General features: G+C 34.4%; 1 protein-coding gene across 2 annotated transcripts in view; it reads right to left on the reverse strand.

The window, feature by feature from the left end:
- Nucleotides 1–5,701: 5,701 nt before the first annotated feature.
- TFEC (transcription factor EC) overlaps nucleotides 5,702–20,054 on the reverse strand; it is a gene marked incomplete at its 5' end in the record, with an annotated part of 94,037 nt that continues 79,684 nt past the window's right edge. For both annotated transcript variants that reach the window (XM_080663895.1, XM_080663896.1), the window contains 4 exons: nucleotides 5,702–6,593; nucleotides 7,953–8,100; nucleotides 15,712–15,787; nucleotides 19,333–19,389. In XM_080663895.1, coding sequence (XP_080520021.1) covers nucleotides 6,219–6,593; nucleotides 7,953–8,100; nucleotides 15,712–15,787; nucleotides 19,333–19,389 — 656 coding nt within the window. In that variant the 3' untranslated portion in view covers nucleotides 5,702–6,218. The remainder of the gene's footprint in view (nucleotides 6,594–7,952; nucleotides 8,101–15,711; nucleotides 15,788–19,332; nucleotides 19,390–20,054) is intronic.

Here is a 20,054-nt window from a genome sequence, read left to right on the forward strand (position 1 = left end):
TGTAGTGAGCAGTTGTCAGTTGTGAAGTCTCATGGCTGTTAAGTATCCTTTCAGTTAATTAACCAACATTCCTAGTACTGTCTATCTACAAAGGGAGAATAAAAAAATATGTTAAATGTTTGATAATTATATGCTTTCATTTAATATAAGCAAAGAAAATGTTGGTACATTTTTTAAAGTATATGTATAATGATTCATGTATGTATTAGATTACACCAGTGTTCTTCATTTTCTCAGAAAGTAAAATCAGTTACTGTGTTATTAAAAAGTGAAAATAGCAATAATTACAAATTCTATAGTCCTAGTACACTAACAATATTAGTTATCTTCATCTAACCAATGTTAGATTAAAATCATAAGACTATTACTTCAGTTCTTCCTATGTATAATATGGTATTAAGGTAGAAGATTTTAAACTGCATTGTTATTATTAAGATTAAATAGATGAGTTAATTTAAGCCTCATACACTGTAAACACTGCAATGTGATTAGATAAGATCTTTGAATTTACTTAGCTTTTAAACTTTAGAAGTAATATATTAAAGGATAATATAATATTATTATATTATAATATAATATAATGTAATATAATATTATAATATAATATAATATTTGCACTGGAGGGGCAAATAATTCTTTCAACAAAGTCTTTCCTTTCCTTTGCATAGTTTCTATTTAGTTTATTGTATATAACTACCAGCTTTAAATAACAAACAAAATTTATTTCTCTGGAAAAAGAAAAGTTGAAAACACAAAATTTTAAAAATAAAATGGTAGTGCAAGAATGGGAGAGGTACCATTGCAAAAACAAAAGTCTTTAAATATATTCTTAAAGCTGGCTGGATAAATGCAGAAAAAATACATTTTACTGAGGATTTCATCAATAAAAAACATAATAGAAATCATTTGGATATATAGAAATCCATGCACAAATTCTTTTACAAGAAGATAAAAAGTTCCCTTTTATTTATAAAGCAGCAGATAGTAGTTTTTCATCATTAAATAGGTTGAATCCAGTGGGAGATTTTTTAAACCAAAATAACTATTTCCCAATAATCTCTTATACACTCAAATTCTTATGGACCTCAGGGGGAAAAAAGTAGAACAGAATAAATTTAGACTATTTTTATAATTTTAAGTAATTTCTTTGTTTAAAATTGAAATCATACAAATGATAAAATATGAGTGTATGTAATGAATAATGATTACAGGAAGGTCATATGACAAATTAGGTCAGCAACACTCTGAATGTGTTTAGTATTTATTAAGTAAACATAATAAAATCTCTGTATGTGTAACTTGCACTAACTCAGATTGATATCTTATACTTGTCAACGTGCAGGGCACTGGAGGGGCAAATAATGTAATTTCGTGTAGCATATACAGGCTGTTCCATTATCAATATGGAGGTAAAACTCAATCCTTCCCGTGATTTCATGAAACACAGATAGTTGATGTAGTGCTCATAACACAGCAAAATGACTAATGGATTCCCATTTTCATCTACATCTTAGATATTATAAGGTCAGTAAATATCAGCCTAGAGATATTGTAAAAACATTGAAACATTTAATTATACCATTAATTTATTTAAATGTTAAAATTCCACAATATCAGAACAGTAAAAAGTATTTTCATAATACCTTGAAGTATAAGAAAATGCCAATATGACTCAATCTATCAAAACAGAGGAAGAATACATTCTTTATTTCATTGTGAAGTCTAACTTCTCCCTCACATAAAGGTAAGTGAGTATACCAAATGAAGAAACACATTGTGTCTAATTTTTTTAAGCAGGAGCTATTAAATATTTTATTTACAATTACCTGAGTGGAAAATGAGTTTAAAAAGGAGGAGGAAGTCTATTTACCAATATCCTCAGCTCATCTCACTATTTATTATTTAGAGGTTTTATACCCACATAAAAAAGTTATAATCACTGATGTCATATCTGTAACTAAGGAAATGTGGTCTTTTAATATATTCTTCGGCTATGGAAAAAATTTGAGCAGAAAGAACTGAATAGAAATTATGAATGTCTATATCAATTTATAAGAGGCCCTTGTTAATATCATTGGGAGTTGGGAAGGTTAATTTGTTTAAATCTGTGAAAAGGTGGCCAATATTTTAGAATAAATAGAGAACTAGATTGGATAGGACATTATCATTCAAAGACAATTAAAAAATAATACAAAAAATTAATTAGTCTTATTTTCACAAAGTTTTAACTTTCACTGCAATTATGCATAATTCTTTTTTAAATTTATCTTTATTGTTTATTTTGGGTTTCTTTTCTCCATTAATCCCCCTCATACCTGCACCTGGCCCTCCCAAGCCTTTGCCACACTATTGTCTCTGTCCATGGGCTATACACATATGGATATAATTTTCCCAGTCAATCTCTTCCCTCCACCCCCACATTCACAAATCAATAAATGTGATACATCACATAAATAAATTGGAAAACAAAAATCACATGATCATATCAATTGACACAGAAAAAGTATTCAACAAAATCCAACACTTTTTTTTTTTTGATAAAAACTCTCAGCAAAGTGGGAATAGAGGGAGCATACCTCAACATAATAAAGGACATATGACAAACCAACAGCCAACATCATACTCAATGGGCAAAAACTAAAACCATTTTTCCTAAGAACAGGAACAATTCAGGGATGTCCACCACTCTCACCACTATTACTCAATATAGCACTAGAAGTACTAGCCTCAATGATCAGACAAGAAGAAAAAATATAAGGTATCCAAACTGCCAAGGAGGAAGTAAAACTGTCATTATTCACAGATGACATGATATTGTACATATGCATTAATTCTTTGAATGAACAGGCTTGATTGTGTATTAATAATCCAGTGATAGCTAATGCTTTTTGTGATAAAATTGTTTGATGAACAATATTACTCTTTCAATGTTAAGATAAGTCTAATTTCTGCAAAAATATTCTAGACAATTTTCCCAAGGTTCATTCATGATTCTTATCTACTCAAATAATTTTACTTTAGGATTTTCATAATTTTTACTTTTTACCCATTTCAAATGTTATTGTCAGATGTTTGCAACATCCAGTAGTCAGAGAAACTGACCCATAAATATTTAACATAAATATATAGCAGGAGTCATACATACATAACAGAGTGTTTGAAAGGGGACTATTTAATAAGTGAGCACCTCCCTTAGTAGATTGTCTAGTGTTTGGACTATAGAATTCTTTCACTTCCCTGTGCAACCTCATCATTATCGGTGCTGGGATAATGATATTCAGATAACTAGGGCTCCTCCTCCATTATTATATGTAACATTAACTGTGTAGTCAGCTCTTGATGGATACATAGCTACATGCTATATATTAAAGTAACAGACCTGATGCAGGAATTTTTCACCTGGGATCCATGGAGATATGTAGAAGGTCCTTAAAATCTCTTTTTAAAAAATATGTTTTTTATTGATTTCAGAGAGAGAGAAAGAGAGATAGAAACATCAATGATGATAGAGAATCATTGATCAGCTGCCTCCTGCACACCCTCTCCCCCCAAACCTCCCAGGGCTCGAGCCCGCAACCCAGGCATGTGCCTTGACCTGTAATCAAGCTGTGACCTCCTGGTTCATAGGTGGACATTGAACCACTGAACAACACTGGCCAGGCTAAAACTACTTTGTGCATGCATATTTTATACTGTACCGGTATATACAATTCTGTATTTTTCTGGAGAGAAGGTCTATAACTTGTGACACAGAACCACTCTTACTTAATCTTTAAAAAATCATTAGCCATTTTACAATCTCCTAATAGCTATTATAATCTGCAAGTAGCAACAAATATTGATTCTTTTTCCAGATCTCTTTTGTCCAGACTCTACCATCTGGTGTCAAGTTATTACAATAAGAAATGGATTTCAGGGCTAGGTAGTAGTATTTTGAGTGGAAACATGATGATGGAGCAATGACATCATCCATGCAAGTCTTTTCAGACTATGAAGAAAAGATAATAATGGATAATATGAGAACAGAAATTAGCCTCTATCTATATATGATATGTGTTCCATGGACCCAAAAACATTTTGCTTCTCTGTAATTTTCAATGTTAAATTATCACCTCAGGTAGAAAAGTCTAATTTTGTCATAAAGTTAAAAGTACATAATCTTCTCCTAAATATTCTTGAGGAAGTATATCTTATTGCTCTCTTTCACATGGTATATTATAGGTGAATTTATCTATCTGGCTTAATGACTGTTCCTATAAATTAAGAATTATTTTTTTCATGTCAATGAAAATTAATTATCCAATCTCCAAGCTAATGTTATAAACTAAATCTGAGATAATTATTATACCATAAGGATGTAATATTTTTCCTCTTTCATCATCATTAAGCTCAAATTTTGAGATGATGTATATGTTCCATGTGAGTAATACTTAAAAAACTCTTTGAAACATTTATCACCAAGTTAATATGCATGAAAGATTACATCTCAATCATGTTAGTAATATGCTAACGCATTTTAATTTTTAGACTTCTCCCTCCTAATAAAATATTAGATTTCTACTATGTCATTTCATCCTAGTTTTCAATGGCTTTCACAACCTGTTGATAATAATACTTTTCAGAACTCCCCAACAAGCATCTTCTAGGGTGGCCAGATAAATGTTCCATTTCTAATAATGTCCCATTAAGATACTTCCACTTACTTTCATTTTTATAATTTGGCTAATATCATTGCTCTACCTTCTCTTCCCTTCACTCAATTTATACTTTTAAAAGAAGTTGAATTCTGTTTTTCCCATAGACTTTTGTGATTCTCCAAACTTCATTTTTATTTTTCTGACCCTTTGTAATCTTTACCCTATGCTGCTCCATGTGGGCTTTAATTCTATATCTTGTTTATCTTTTTTTGTTGTTTCTCATGTTGTCTTTAACTCCATGAGGGGTAAGACCATATCATCTTCTTATGTGTTTTACATTTTCACGGGACTTTTGAGTATTGCTCAATAAATACTCATTGATCAGATGAGCACTCACAGAGATGCAGCACAGAACAATGTATTTGGTAAGTCAGTTCCCATTCTTAAAACAAACTCAAGAGAGAAAAATTTGATTAAAACATCATAAATATAAATATTCTTAACAAATAATAACAAAGCTAGCAAAAATCGTAGGGTACTCTAAGTTCTATGAGAATAGAACTTTAGCTCAGAGCTGAATGTATAAGAGTTTCTATTTTACAAATTATTTTGTTACTTGGCAATCCAATTTTCAATATTTTGTTAATTTGAAGCAAAACTGTATCAGCAACTAATTATTTTACATTCCATACCGGACATAGTGATAAATTGTAAATACCTGACAAATTGTCATAGTAGCAGGACTCTTTCCAAAGTTCATTTGCTGAATAGATTATCCAACATCTCTTCTTGATGAAAAAAATTTGGTATGTGATTTTTTTATGCAAAATAGAAAAGCAGAAAAGTGAAGGAAAAAAAACACATACTACCTGCATTGTGTACATGTATGTTGGCGTATGTCTGTGTGAAGGGACAAAAATTCCAATCTATATTCTTAAGGAAGGTATTCAATGTGTTCCTTTTTCTGAACAGGGAGTGTCTCCATAAATACGCAAAGATACTTTTAGAATTTGTGCAGTTAAACAGACTAAAGAAAGTAGCATACACTTTTAGAAACCATTTTTAAATAAGTATTTGTATTTTATTGTAGAAAATTCTAATGTTTATTGTAGATTCACTTTTCAATTATGACTAATAGATAATCTGTCTTTTAACCAGACAGTGGAGAAAGGCAATAAACTACCATATCTATTGATCATGATTCTTGAAAACTGTTTTAAGAGTTAAAAAGGAAGGAGATATTAGTGAGTAACTAAGAAAATGTTTGTGTATTTCTGAGGTTTACTTTTTGCAGTCAGTCTGTTAGTACATCAAGTAGAGAGCTATTTCCAGAAAATAAAAGTTAAGTTTGTTTGGACTCTGTCCAAGGAAAAAATCTTTGTTAACCCTCAATAATTCTTCAGCACCATATTTCTTCCTGTAAGCTCATTATACTGTTGTTATTTACTCCATCGGTTTTTCATGAACAGTGTAGTCCTTTCAGAAAAATGGAGCCAAATCAATATATGAAACAATGAACATAATTGCTTATCATCAGCATGGAATTGTTTCCTAGTTGATTAACTGAGTGTGTTTATTTTTTTATAACTCATCACCATCATCTGAGCTGAGACTGCTCCTCCTACTGCTCTCTTTGGAAACTTCAGGGGAAGTGGCGGATAGTAGAGGGTCTGTCCCAAAAGGAGATAATGTGTCCAGTAGCATGTCATCCAATCTTTGTTCCTCGTTTGAAGCAGCACTGAATGACAAATCTGTGAAGTGTGACAAAGGATTGGAGAAGGACAAAGCTTGGTCACAGAGCTCAGGGCTTATTCCCTGCAACTGAGTCGACTGTTGGCAATAGTCTACTGAATTCTGTTCAAGATGGGTCTGTTTGTTGACATGAGCACCCATATCAGCTATGCCAAGCGAAGCCAGGGATGGAAGACCGTGAGCACGAGCCTGTATTTCTAGTTCCTGTAATTTCAAACAAGAATGATTAAATAATGACTTTGAAAGGGGACGTAACTCAAGCCTTAGCTGATTTGGCTCAGTGGATAGAGCATCTGCCCACAGACTGAAGGGTCCCGGGTTTGATTCCGATCAAGGGCACATGCCCGAATTGCAGGCTTGGTACCAGTGGGGAACATGCAGGAGGCAGCCAGTCAATGATTCTCCCTCATCATTGATGTTTCTATCTCTCTCTATTTCCCTTCCTCTCTGAAATCAATAAAAACATATTTTTTTAAAGAAGAAAGTGGACTTAACTCTACAGAATAAATAACAGAAACAAAATATTAACAAGTATTCAAAATTAAGAGAAATATAAATTATAAACATTCCTGCAAATAATAGAATCTGCTATATTTCTATTGACTAAAAAAATAACCCTCAAAAATATGCAGATTTTAAAAAAATTGCCCTCCCCTTGTACTATAAGGGAATACACTATGGTCCCTTAGTGACTCAGACTACATTTAAAGTGAGTAGAAAAGCTTCCTTTTTTTTTATTTTGTTAGTCATCACCCGAGGATATTTTTCCATTGATTTTTCGAGAGTGGAGCGGGAGGGGGACAGACAGAGACAGAGAAATATAGATGTGAGAGACATCAATTGGTTGTCTCTCACACACACCCTGACTGGGCTGCGGATTGAGCCTACAACCAAGGTATGTGCCCTTGACCAGAATCAAACCCATGACCCTTCAGTTTGTAGGCTGATGCTCTAACCACTGAGCCAAATCCTCTAGGGATTCCATTTATATTTCCAGATTAATTTCTCACTATATTACAGTTCCATGGAAACAAAGTAAATGGTTTACCTGGCTATAAGCATACTCATTAAAAAAAAAAAACAACTTGAGAGTTATAAAAACCCATACTTTAATATTTTGTGTCACATGAACAGAAGAGGAGTGACAATAGAAAGCCTGCACAACATGGCTTGAGGCAATAGAATCCATAGCGGTGTTACTAAAGAAGTAAAAGGGGGAAGGAAGAATAGAATGTCCAGTATTATGTAGAGAAGCAAATGTCCTAGTTCATTATTATTATTTGGCTGAAATAATATCATTTGCATTTATAAAATTCATTCTATTTTCTGCATTTTGCAATTAGTTGTCATTCATTCTATTTTCTTAAAGTCTTCGCAACCCTAGATTTCTAATCAAAACCTAACTGAAACAACCCAATGCATGAACTTTTAAAAGACAATAGTTACCCTCCAGAGGAAAAAATAATTATTAATAAGAAAAAATAAATGAGACCAATGAATAAAAACGATGACAAGTCAGTCATAGCTAAGCTGCGTGGTTCGTGGCAACATTCTTATAACAACCTGAATCCTGAGTAGAAGCCGCCGGTTAGCCTGCTCCAATTTCTTCTGTCTGTGCTCTAATTCCTGAGCTCTCTGTTGTTCTTTTTGTAGCCACTTGATGTACTCCACTGATGCTTTTAGAATGGTTCCTTTGTTCCAGCGCATATCACTGTAGAACAGAGATAACCTTTTCACAATTGTGTGTGTCAGCAGAATTCATAAGAACTTAAAAATCTTTTACATTAATGTGAAATAATGATTTACATGACTATTATTCACTCTTAGATATTATTGCTTCTGAATAGAAATTTTAATAGAATAGTTAAGGAGCCCTTATATAGTAAAATTAATCCCAGAATGAAAATAAGTGTCAAAGGAAAGTAATAAAGTGACTTTTTGTGGGAGAGCTAAATGCAATATCATGATTCTACCATTACAGTTTTTATATTTTTACTGAAAATTGCTTTTATTATTAACTCCGAGATTAAAATCTATGTGTGGTATTTCTGCATTAATGAACTAGGAAATGTACATTATTGAGGACTTAAGCCTAAATTTTTAAAGATCGTTTCAAATGTACCTACTTTCTAATAAGGTTGCCTTTATGCTTCTAAGAAAAAAAAAGAAAAAGGTCCCTCCTGAATGGTGATCCTGAGTGATTGTGAAACAAATCAGAATTTGGCAACATCGTTTTATGCAATACAGCAAAACTTTCTATATTATTAAACAATTTTTCTGAACAAAAGTATCGACGCTTTTTTTAAAAGCTGGATACTTATTTTTAAATAAGTTTCATATAAGTAAATACATTAAAAATTATCAGATAAACTTTCAGGCTATAGCATAGAATAAAATTTATTTAAACGTATTTGTGAAATAGGAGGATGATAAATCTGAAATCACAGAACAAGCTACTGATTTTAATATCTGAAAACACATCAGTAAATTTAATATTATCTGAGAGTTATTATATTTGAGGAGAATGAGGCCAAACTAAGTGCTAAAAATCAACCCGAGCTTTTGTGAAACCTTGATGAATTTTCAATTTAGAGTCATGAGGTGTTTTAAATACAACATAAAGTAAGCATGTAGGGCAATATTAAAAAGTTATTACACTACATGTATTTTTAGTTTACCTGACCTTAGTAAAAAATCTTGAGCTCAATATATATTACTAAGTGATCAGAAGTGGGGAAATAGACTTTAAGAAAAAATCTGGATTGCTTATGAATCATTGGAAGTTCATGTTAGATGACATTTCCATTAATTCCAACAAATTAAAGGGAGCTGTATTTTTCTACCCACTAGGTGAACATGTTTACTAGGGACTGAAGGAGCCTTCTTCTACTGAAATGCACCAAACTACTCAGTGTATATCTCAAGTTTGAAAATGCTTTGTCAGTTCTCTAGGGCTGTAATAACTGTTGGTCTCATTTCTCTCACAAGTGACTTATCTGGTGGTGCAAAGGCAGGGAAAAAGCAGCTACTTTTGTCATTAAACCAAGAAAGTATTTGTATCTGAAAAGTGTAGTGAATTAAAACTCTAAGCAGTAAGGAGCCTTGTGGCCCTAATTTTCTTTCATTTATTCTCATGGGAAGAAAAAATTGGACAGAGGAACTAAGATGAAAAAGATAACCTAGCTAACTTTGACGTTTAAAGCACAGTTTATTTAGATCTAAAATAAATTTTCCAAATGGTGGTAGAGACCACTCAATGGGTCTTCCCTAAATTTCTACATGATGTAATTTGTACTCAATTTTAAAAAGTTCACTCTATTTTAAAGTCATTTTAAACATGAGGTTTCTTCTTAATATATTTTAAGTTTTCCAAAGTTATTAAGGAGATGTGTACCTCTCTCACAAGACAACTTCAAGAAACCAGGCATTAAAAACATCTTATATGACAGTAACACCAACACATGTAAAGTTGTGCCTAAGGAATGAATGTTGATATTAATTTTTCATTTTCTACAAAATAATTTTCTTTGAAGAACTTAAAACTTTTTAGGAACTTGAATGAATTTAAAGCAGGTAACAGAAGTGCATACATTGAAGCAGAAGTATGGCCAGGCAAAACTATTGAAAATGCACAATCTGTTGTCATTTGCATATCCACTTCAAAACATTAAAACATTAAAAAAAAAGTGGTCAACATGACAGATTTGATTTTTCTTGCTTAGATGAACATTTAAAAAGGCTTATTAGGTTTCATGTACTACCTCAATTACCATCTATATATATAAAGCCTAAGTGACCTTTTGACCATTTGACCATTCGACCGGTAGCTGTGATGCGCACTGACCACCAGAGGGCAGACACTCAACACACAGGCATGGAAACATGGAACAGACTGATGAATCTCAGAGGGAAGGGGGAGAGGGGAGGGCAGGAAGAGGTTAACCAAAGATCTTATATGCATACTAGAGGCCTGGTGCATGGATTCGTGCAACAGTGGGGTCACTCGGCCTGGCCTCCAGGGCTCAGGAGGAAACTGGCAGTCCAATATCCCCCAAGTGCAAGGGACCCCACCAGTGCACAAATCTGTGCACCTGGTCTCTAGTTAATATATAAAAGCAGGAGAATGTTATGACTATAGAGAAAAAGAAAACAATTTAGTAAAAAAAACCCACTATAACCAGTTTTTCAAATTAAAAGGTAGAAAAAAGAAAAATTTTATGGTATCAATAGAATAATTTATGTTTTGATAATATTTTCTATTTTTACTAACATGACTATTTTTTTGCATCTGAAGTTTTTCTTTTTTTTTATTATCTTAAGTTTTACATATGTCTCCTTTCTCCCCATTTGACCGCCCCCCAACCATTCCCAGGCAAGCCCCCACTGCCCCAGTGTCTGTGTCCATTGGTTATGCTAATATGCATGCATACAAGTCCTTTGATTGCTCTCTAACCCCCCCACCTCCCCTGCCATTTGACTCTGTATCTATTTTTGTTCATCAAATTATGTTGATCATTATATTTCACATATGAGTGAGATCATGTGATATTTATCTTTCTCCGACTGGCTTATTTCGCTTAGCATAATGTTCTCCAGTTCCATCCATGCCGTTCCAAATGGCAAAAGTTCCTTCTTTTTTAAAGTGGTGTAGTATTCCATTGTGTAGATGTACCATAGTTTTCTAATCCACTCATCTGCTAATGGGCACTTAGGCTGTTTCCAAATCTTAGCTATTGTAATTTGTGCTACTATGAACATAGGGGAGCATATATCCTTTCTGATTGGTGTTTCTGGTTTCTTGGGATATAGTCCTAGAAGTGGGATCACTGGGTCAAATAGGAGTTCCATTTTTAACTTTTTGAGGAAACTCCATACTGTCTTCCACAGTGGCTGCACCAGTCTGCATTCCCACCAGCAGTGCATGAGGGTTCCTTTTTCTCCACATTCTCGCCAGGACTTGTTTGTTGATTTGTTGATGATAGCCATTCTGACAGGTGTGAGATGGTACCTCATTGCTGTTTTCATTTGCATCTCTCAGATGATTAGTGACTTTGAGCATGTTTTCATATGTCTGGTGGCCTTCTGTATGTCCTCTTTTGAAAAGTATCTACTTAGGTCCTTTGCCCATTTTTTTTATTGGATTGTTTATCTTCCTTTTGTTCAGTTGTATGAGTTCCCTGCAAATTTTGGAGATTAAACCCTTATCTGAAATAGCATTGGCAAATATGTTCTCCCATGCAGTGGACTTTCTTATTGTTTTATTGATGGTTTCTTTTGCTGTGCAGAAACTTTTTATTTTGATGTAGTCCCATTTGTTTATTTTCTCCTTAGTCTGTCTGGCCCTAGGATCTGTGTCTGTAAAGATATTGCTATGACATATGTCTGCTATTTTGCTGCCTATGGAGTCTTGTAGGATTTTTATGGTTTCCCAGCTTACATTTAAGTCCGTTAGCCATTTTGAGTTTGCTTTTGTGTATGGTGTAAGTTGGTGATCTAGTTTCATTTTTTTTCATGTATCTGACCAAATTTCCCAGCACCATTTATTGAAGAGACTGTCTTGACTCCATTGTATGCTCTTGCCTCCTTTGTCAAATATTAATTGAGCATAGTGGCTTGGGTCAAATTCTGGGTTCTTTGTTCTGTTCCATTGGTCTATATGTCTGTTCTTGTGCCAGTACCAGGCAGTTTTGAGAATCGTAGCTTGTTAATATAGCTTGATATCTGGTATTGTGACCCCTCCAACTTTGTTCTTCTTTCTCAGGATTCCTGTCTAATATGACTTTTTTAAAAAATATGATTCATAAAAAGCACATATAAAGTAGTCCACAATCACACATCTGTATAAGCTCTTCACTTTTTGTGTTTGTTAGTTTCATTTGGGTTTATTTTTTACCAATGGTCAGAAGATTGTCATCCCCTCATATTTGTTTTTTTATTTAATTTTTTCAACTTATATATGTTAACTACAGCTGTTCACTGCATTATTTCTATTTCTGACCTTACTATTTTGACCTAAAAAGAAATAAAAATTTATGAATGTATTTGACACATAGAAATGGCAACTTCATAGATTTGAAAATGTCTTTAGATTTTTAGCCTTGATTTCTTAAGCCAACCCATAAGTTTTTCTAATCATGAGCTGAAAGGGTCTTCAGAGGTCAAGTACTTCACAGTTCTTGCTATTTGCCCAAGAGCACGTGATGTTTAGAAGATGAGCCCCAGGTCTCTTCATTCAATTCAGTAATCTTTCTGCAAATCTGTGGCTTTCCCACTTTTTCAAATGCATCTGCTGTAAGAAATATGTTTTCTAAATTGATACAGTGCATAAAATTATGATGTGTTTCACGAGTTATTACTATTCTCCTTAGATGCAATATGTAATACTTTAGATAGTTTCAATGTCATTCTTCCTTCTTTGTTTAAAAATGCTGGATCTGTCTCATTTGATTGATTTCATGATCCAAGTTTTAAAGTTTTTTTAAAAGAACTATTTTTTGTTAATCCTCTGATAAGGGATTAATTTCCAAAATATATAAAGTACTCATATAACTCAACAAAAGGAAGACAAACAAACCAATTTTAAAAAATGAGCAGAGGACCTTAATAGACACTTTTCTAAAGAGGACATACAAATGGCCAAGAAACATAAAAAAAAAATGTTCAACGTCACTAATTATTAGGGTATAAACATTTTGAAAATCCATCTATGCTTGTGTTTTCTAAATTTTTGTTTTATTTTAAATAAGTTAAAATATACTATGACCCTAGCCAGTTTGGCTCAGTGCATAAAGCATGGCCTGCCAACTGAAGGGTCCCAGGTTTGATTCCGGTCAAGGGCACATGCCTGGGTTGCAGGCTTGATCCCCAGTGGGGGGCGTGCAGGAGGCACCAACCAGATCAATGATTCTCTCTCATCATTGATGTTTCTATCTCTCCTTTCCTCTCCCTTCTTCTCTGAAATCAATAAAAATATTTTTAAATAATAAATAAAAATAAATTATACTATGCATTTTAGTACAGTTTCTGAAGGAAATAAAAATTAAAACACATATTCAAATAAAAAGGCCTTGGACTTATATAAAATGATTGGTAAACAAATGTGCATTTATATTTTAAGTGTTAAAAAATTCTATCAGGAAAATGTTTAATTTTCCTACTAATAGGAAAAGCTGGGTGCTTAGACTCTTGAAGAATTATTAGTAGGGCCTAGCCCTAGACTAAGACTGAACTCTTCAGAGTCTCCATCTCCAGTGCTCTTTCTGCTATGGTATTCTAGATGCCCATGAGAATAAATATTATATTCTTCTGTCACAAATTATTGAATTGTCTGAATGAATTGGCACATTTGGATAGAGGGGAAAAGTATTTCCAAATTTTACAAATATCACTTTATCAAACATCATTTGTTCCTGAATTATAGGTAATTGCCAGCATTTGGAGAGGCCAATTCTCAGTTTGAATGAAACATTTTTCAAGTCATTATTGATGCTATAGATCATGTTATTATGTTTTGGGAAAAACATTCACCATTCTAAATTGATACTTTAATTAATCAACTACTTGTTGAAATTCAAAATCTCAAACATCTATTTAACTGACTTTGTACAATACCAAAACTTGACTAAAAATTTCATTACGATAATCAATTAGTGGCATCAGTCAACATGTTTTTTATAATATAACTAGTAGCTCGCTGCATGAAATTTGTGCACAGAGTGTGGGGAGGGTTCCCTCAACCCAGCCTGCATCCTCTCCAATGGGGGACCCCTTGGGAGATGTCCAACTGCCGGTCCGACCAACAGTCGGACATCCCTATCGCAATCTGGGACCACTGGCTCCTAACCACTCACCTGCCTGCCTGCCTGATAGCCCCTAACTGCCTCTGCCTGCCTGCCTGATTGCTCCTAACTGCCCTCCCCTGATGACCTGATCTCACCCCCAACTGCTCTCCCCTGCTGGCCTGATCTCGCCCCCAACTGCCCTCCCCTGCCAGCTTGATCTCGCCTGCAACTGCCCTCCCATGCCGGCCTGATCTCACCCCCAATTGCCCTCCCCTGCTGGCCTGATCTCGCCCCTAATGGCCTCTGCCTCAGCCCCCACCACCAAGGCTTTGTCCAGAAGGAAGTCAGACATCCGGAAAATGGCCAGTCGACCCGGTCTACTTAGCATATTACCCTTTTATTAGTATAGATAGATTATATAAGATAGGATTGCTTAAATTGGGGGGTGGAACCTTTTTCAGCAGGAGGAGATGCTCTTGGCAGGCAAAAATACATAATCTCTATATCTGGACTGATAGCCAGCCATATGCACTATACTGCCAAACCAGTCATTAAAAAATTGAACTGCTTTCTTATACCTTACACCAAACAGCTGTTGCCCTTAAAACCCCTCCTCAGCTCCCACTTTAGGTTCTGCCTTTGCAGTTCACCCAGATTAGGTTCTGATTGGTCAGTTTCTATGTCAGTCAGTGTCAAAAGCTCTGCCTCCTAGACAGCCATTGGCTCCTCGCAGTTCACCCAGATTTGGTTCTGATTGGTTGGTTTCTATGCCAGTCAGCTTCTCCAGGCTTATCTCCAGGCCTGGGGCCTGATCAGAGAGCCGGGGCTGATCAGCAGCCCCCTCGGAGGCCTGGAGAGAAAGAGAGAGGCAACAGCTGATCAACAGCTTCCATGGAGGCTGTGGATCAGACCCTGCCTCTCTCTCCAGGCCTCTCTCCAGGCCTGATCTGCAGCCCCCTCAGCAGTCAGTGCTGGGTTGCCATGCCCACAGTGGCAGCAGTCAGTGGATTCCAGCACTGACTGTAGGACTGACTTCTGGTGTCCGGTTGAGCCTTCAGTCGGTTGTTACAGACCCCGGGTTTTTAGATATTAGGATTCTCTTTTTTTTTTCTTGCATGTCTCTAGAAACTTGGAACCTCTGAAAATCCAACAATGCAATTTTCATGTACACATAAATTTTACATTGGAAAAATTGTTATAACTATAAATTGAGTATAGATAGCATTCAGTATCACTGGCAGCATCTGTTGTTACCATTAAATTTGTCAATATTGGTTTCACACAAAAAGACCCACATAATCTGAAGAGGCTAATTTACTTATATTTTTATAGCTCAAAAGGACAATTGTTAGTAACAACCTTGATGCTTAATGACAATCGGCCTTGAATAGATATTTTAAAATGAGACCAGAAGTAGCCTAATCTTTACCATAAGCTGATTAATTTCCTAGTCATTAGTACTCATCTACCCTCTCCCTTCCCACCCATTCTGGGGGGTAGTAAAACCATAACATTATTATAGAAATGATTGTTGAACTCACGGGTCATTAGTCTTTGGAATAAGAGTGCCAAGCTCCTTGATTCTGTAATTGATATTATACCGTCTTCTTCTTTCAACTATTAAAACAAAATTATTTATTGTTCTCATTAAAATACAATTCACTTTTGAATAGCTGTAAACTTTCTTAATAATTTTTAAAAACAATAAATGAAAATTTCCATTTAGTTAAAAGAATATTTCTCAGAAATAAAATAAAAATTTAAATATATTTTATTCTGAAAGTGAAAATAACAATATTAGAATTATATTTCTATTATACACAATGCTTTAAAAATATTTCCTCCCCAAAACATGTTTTTCATTCCTTGAAATGCTATAATATTTACTCATACTGAAATATATATATATATATATATATATATAAATATATGTCATTATTTCACACATATGCATTTGTCAGTCCAAAGGATTATAATCTTTTGATGTCTGTACCATATGTAACTCTTCTTATATACTTCCTGGCCTAACACAAAGTTTGGCACATAGTAGCTGTGTGTGCCCAACTGGACTATGACCTCCTTGAGGGCAGAGACAATTTCTTTCTCATTTTTATAACCCCAGAGTGCTTGGCATATAGGAGGAGCTAAATAAATATATGTTGATTAAACTGTTAATATATTTTTCTAATTTAAATTTTCTCAATAATATATAGAGCAGTGATTTTCAAACTTTGATGTGTATCAGACATACCTGGAAGTATTGTTAAAATAGATTTGTACCCCACATGTAGGATTCTGATTTTAGTAGGTCACGGTTGGGGCCCATGAACTGGCGTTTATAACAAGCTTCTGGGTCATGCTGTTTGTCTAGGGCCCACACTTTGAGAACTACTGATATGGGTTCTTATTCAAAGACTGTTTTCTCTGTTTGAATGTCTATGCATTCTTTGCTAATGGAAATTTAGTGCATCTAATAAATGTTCAATAAATGTCAGATAGACAAATATGTAGTTGCCTATATTGACCTCCTCTAAGAGCAGTCATAGAGTATATAATAGTCTTATTATCTGGTACAGGGAATTGAAAACAGAAAAATGTCATGAAGAAAAAGAAAATGATATATAAAAAATATTGGAAAATACTTAAACAATACATGTTTGAAAATTAAGATCTGCTACCAGAAACAAGGAAAGTCATGAAATACTATCAATTGTCTTGGTGAACCTAGACTACAAAGCAATTTACCATGAATGGATTTGACCTTCAGAAAAAAATACATTGAAATTCCTCTGAAATTAGAATATAACTGATTCTGCAGAGAGTTTATTTTCCCTCTTTATCAATATTATTTTTCCTGTACATGTGATTCAAAAAACAATGACACGATATTAAAAACATAAAACTGAAAAGAAAATAAGCAAAGGTAAAACTGGTAGAAATACATATATATTTCACAGTGAGAATTTATTGATAATTCTATATTCACACATACTCACTTCTATATTATAAAAAAGAATTTTAAACATGAAATGAATAACAGCTATGAAGGATGTTCCCAATTTTATCTCAGAATAAGGCGGGGAGAGGTTAGTCCTATAATATTTCTCCAAAATCTATTATTTCAATGCACTGTATGTAGAATATCAAAGGTTTCTACTCAATTTAGACTATGCTCGATACATGTTTAATAACTAGTTATAAGGAGATCTTTGATTTCTCAATGTTTTCATATCAGTACTAGCTACTTTTAAGAGTCAAGTTTTAAAAAATTGCTAGGTTATTTCATACCATGTCTGGTTTCACTCTTCACAATGTTTTTGATATGTTTTTATACGTCCTTAGATCCAGGCCAAAGGGGCCCTTATCTGGGACACCACACTTAAGAGGAACCACTTTTGCCTTTTTTCATCATACCCATCCCCACTGAGCAAGGCAGCCACAGAGCCAGGTAGAACCCCTTCTAAACTCCACCACTGAGTACTTTGCAAATGCCATGGGCCCACTTCCAAAGCCTGGGCAGGCCCCTTTCCAGGTCCCTCTTCTTGAGTGGGCACTATGGTATCAGTGTGCTCACCCCTAGGCCCAAGATGTGGACAAGGGACAGTTGCTTGCAGAGATTTGCATGGAGTTTCAGTGTATTGGATGAGGTGTTCACACTCGTGCCTGAGGCCATTGGTGACATAAGAATGGAATATGGGGTGAAGAGACAGGTGAGATGAGGTGACATCTCCCCACCCTAACATTCCCACTCAGAACTCTGAGGATCTGAGAATTTTAAATTCACACCTGGCCTTCTAATCCTCAGGAAGGATGGAAAAAATATATATATATATTTTAGCATTTCTAGCTTTTAAATACTAAGGCATCTGGTAGGTGGAACTTCTGTCTTCCTGACACAATCTTCACAAATTTTAGGAGTTGTCCTAGATTTATTGTATTTAAATTGTGAATTGATGTTTTAACTCTGATATCTCCAAAAAGCAAGATTAATCAGTAAGGAAAACCAGATTAGAAAATACTTCAATAATGGACATACCAGGCACCTATCATACTTTATATTAAATGGCCAGCTGTTTAAGCTGTAGACATAAGAGTGAAGAAAAAAGCAAGGAGAGTAATAATTAGCAGGCTAAAACTAAGACAGAAGCCAATGGTTCCTTAATGTATTAATTATTTGTATCAATAATTAGCTCTCCTTACATTCTACCTGTCTCATAATCTGGACCAAAGTGTATCTGCTCTGCCACTAGGAGCTACCAGAATCAAATAATTCCCCTCACCACTCCTATCCCAAGGACTGTTATAACCTCCTGTCAGTCCTTTCATCAGTCACATAGTCAGCAAACTGAGTACTCTGTGACATAGGCAGGTGCATAGGAACAAACAGATGCAAGTTTGTGCAGAATCCATTCCAGCTAATCACAGGTGAGGAAATTCCTGGTTTGTTTTAGAGGATTTATTATTTTCATTTTATTTTATTCTTTTCTCATTTTGTGATTGGGGCCCCAGAAGAAAAAGACTTCACACTCAATTGGTCAAGCTCAGGTGAGACAGTTAAGCACTTGAAACATGACCAAACGCTGTCTAGCTCAGCATTGCGGCTACGCTGCTTCATTTGCTTGTATTTCTTCATCTCATGGGACCTGTTACCAGAATTAAACTGGACCCCTAGGAAGGCATCCAAGACTTTTTTTTTTTGGACAGGTGGAATTCAGCAATCCAACGTAAGTAATACCTTTCAAATAACCTATCATTAGGAAGGAAGGAGAAGATTGACAGGAAGATAAGAACCTGGAGTTATGTTTCTTGTTATTTAAATGGTGTATGCTTTCTAAAGTCACTTTTAACCTTTCAAACCTTTGAGTCACAACAGAGTTCAAATGTAAGTAAATGCACTCATCTCCTTCACATGCAGCCTTCTTGAGCTAGAGTGACCAAGGAGAGAATTTGAGATGTTTCACTTTGTAAAGAGTATAGCTTTTCTGAGAGTCCACATCATTTAAATTTCCCCAAATAGCTCAAGTATGAGCATGTACTATTAATTTTTGTCATATGACCTCAAAACTTATGGAGTGACAATGAATGACTATACACATTTTGTCTCCATGCATTTCCTCTTGCATTACTTATTTTTTTTTTGAAAAAAAGGAAAATATACTCACTGAGGTTGTGGTTGTCCTTTTTTTGTCTCTCTTTTGCCAAAGCTCGAGTATCAGTTTCTGATCAAAAGGAAGATAGTTAAAACAATTCTTATTTCTACTTCATACCCCTTTAATCAACATAATTAAGGAATAGTAGGTAAAAATATAATATTACTTGCTTCAAATGGTATATTTTTATGCAGATATTTAGAAAATTAAGCACAGTACTCTTAGTAGGAGGCAATGGCAAACTCATTACACTTTGAGTAGTAAAACCTAAATTTGTATTCTGGCCCTCTGTTTAGTAGCCATGTGATCTATTATCTAAATTCTCTGTGTCTCAGGCTCTTCATCTTCAAAACTGGTATAATATTGAGATGATTAAAAGAGGTATAATGCACAGCAATATTAAACTGCTCAATCATTATTATTTCCAGAACTTTAAGACTATTAAACATTTTTCCAACCTAAATTTCTACAACATACATTTTTCATAAATAATTATGATTTTTACAATCTAAGTTTTGGAACTAAGTACATTTTTAATATATTACTATCAAACAATTCCACACTTCCAATAAATGATGTTTTATATTCTATGTGGTTGTGAGCATTTGTGAAAGCCTCCAACATAGCTCACAATGATTCTCATTCATGATATTCACAGACTTGGTAATTCCCTCTCGTGTTAATAGGGATTGACCAGTGAAACCAATAGAATATTGTGAAAATGACATGTGGCT

Source organism: Plecotus auritus (assembly GCF_963455305.1).
Source record: "Plecotus auritus genome assembly, chromosome: 4".
Taxonomy (NCBI): domain Eukaryota; kingdom Metazoa; phylum Chordata; class Mammalia; order Chiroptera; family Vespertilionidae; genus Plecotus; species Plecotus auritus.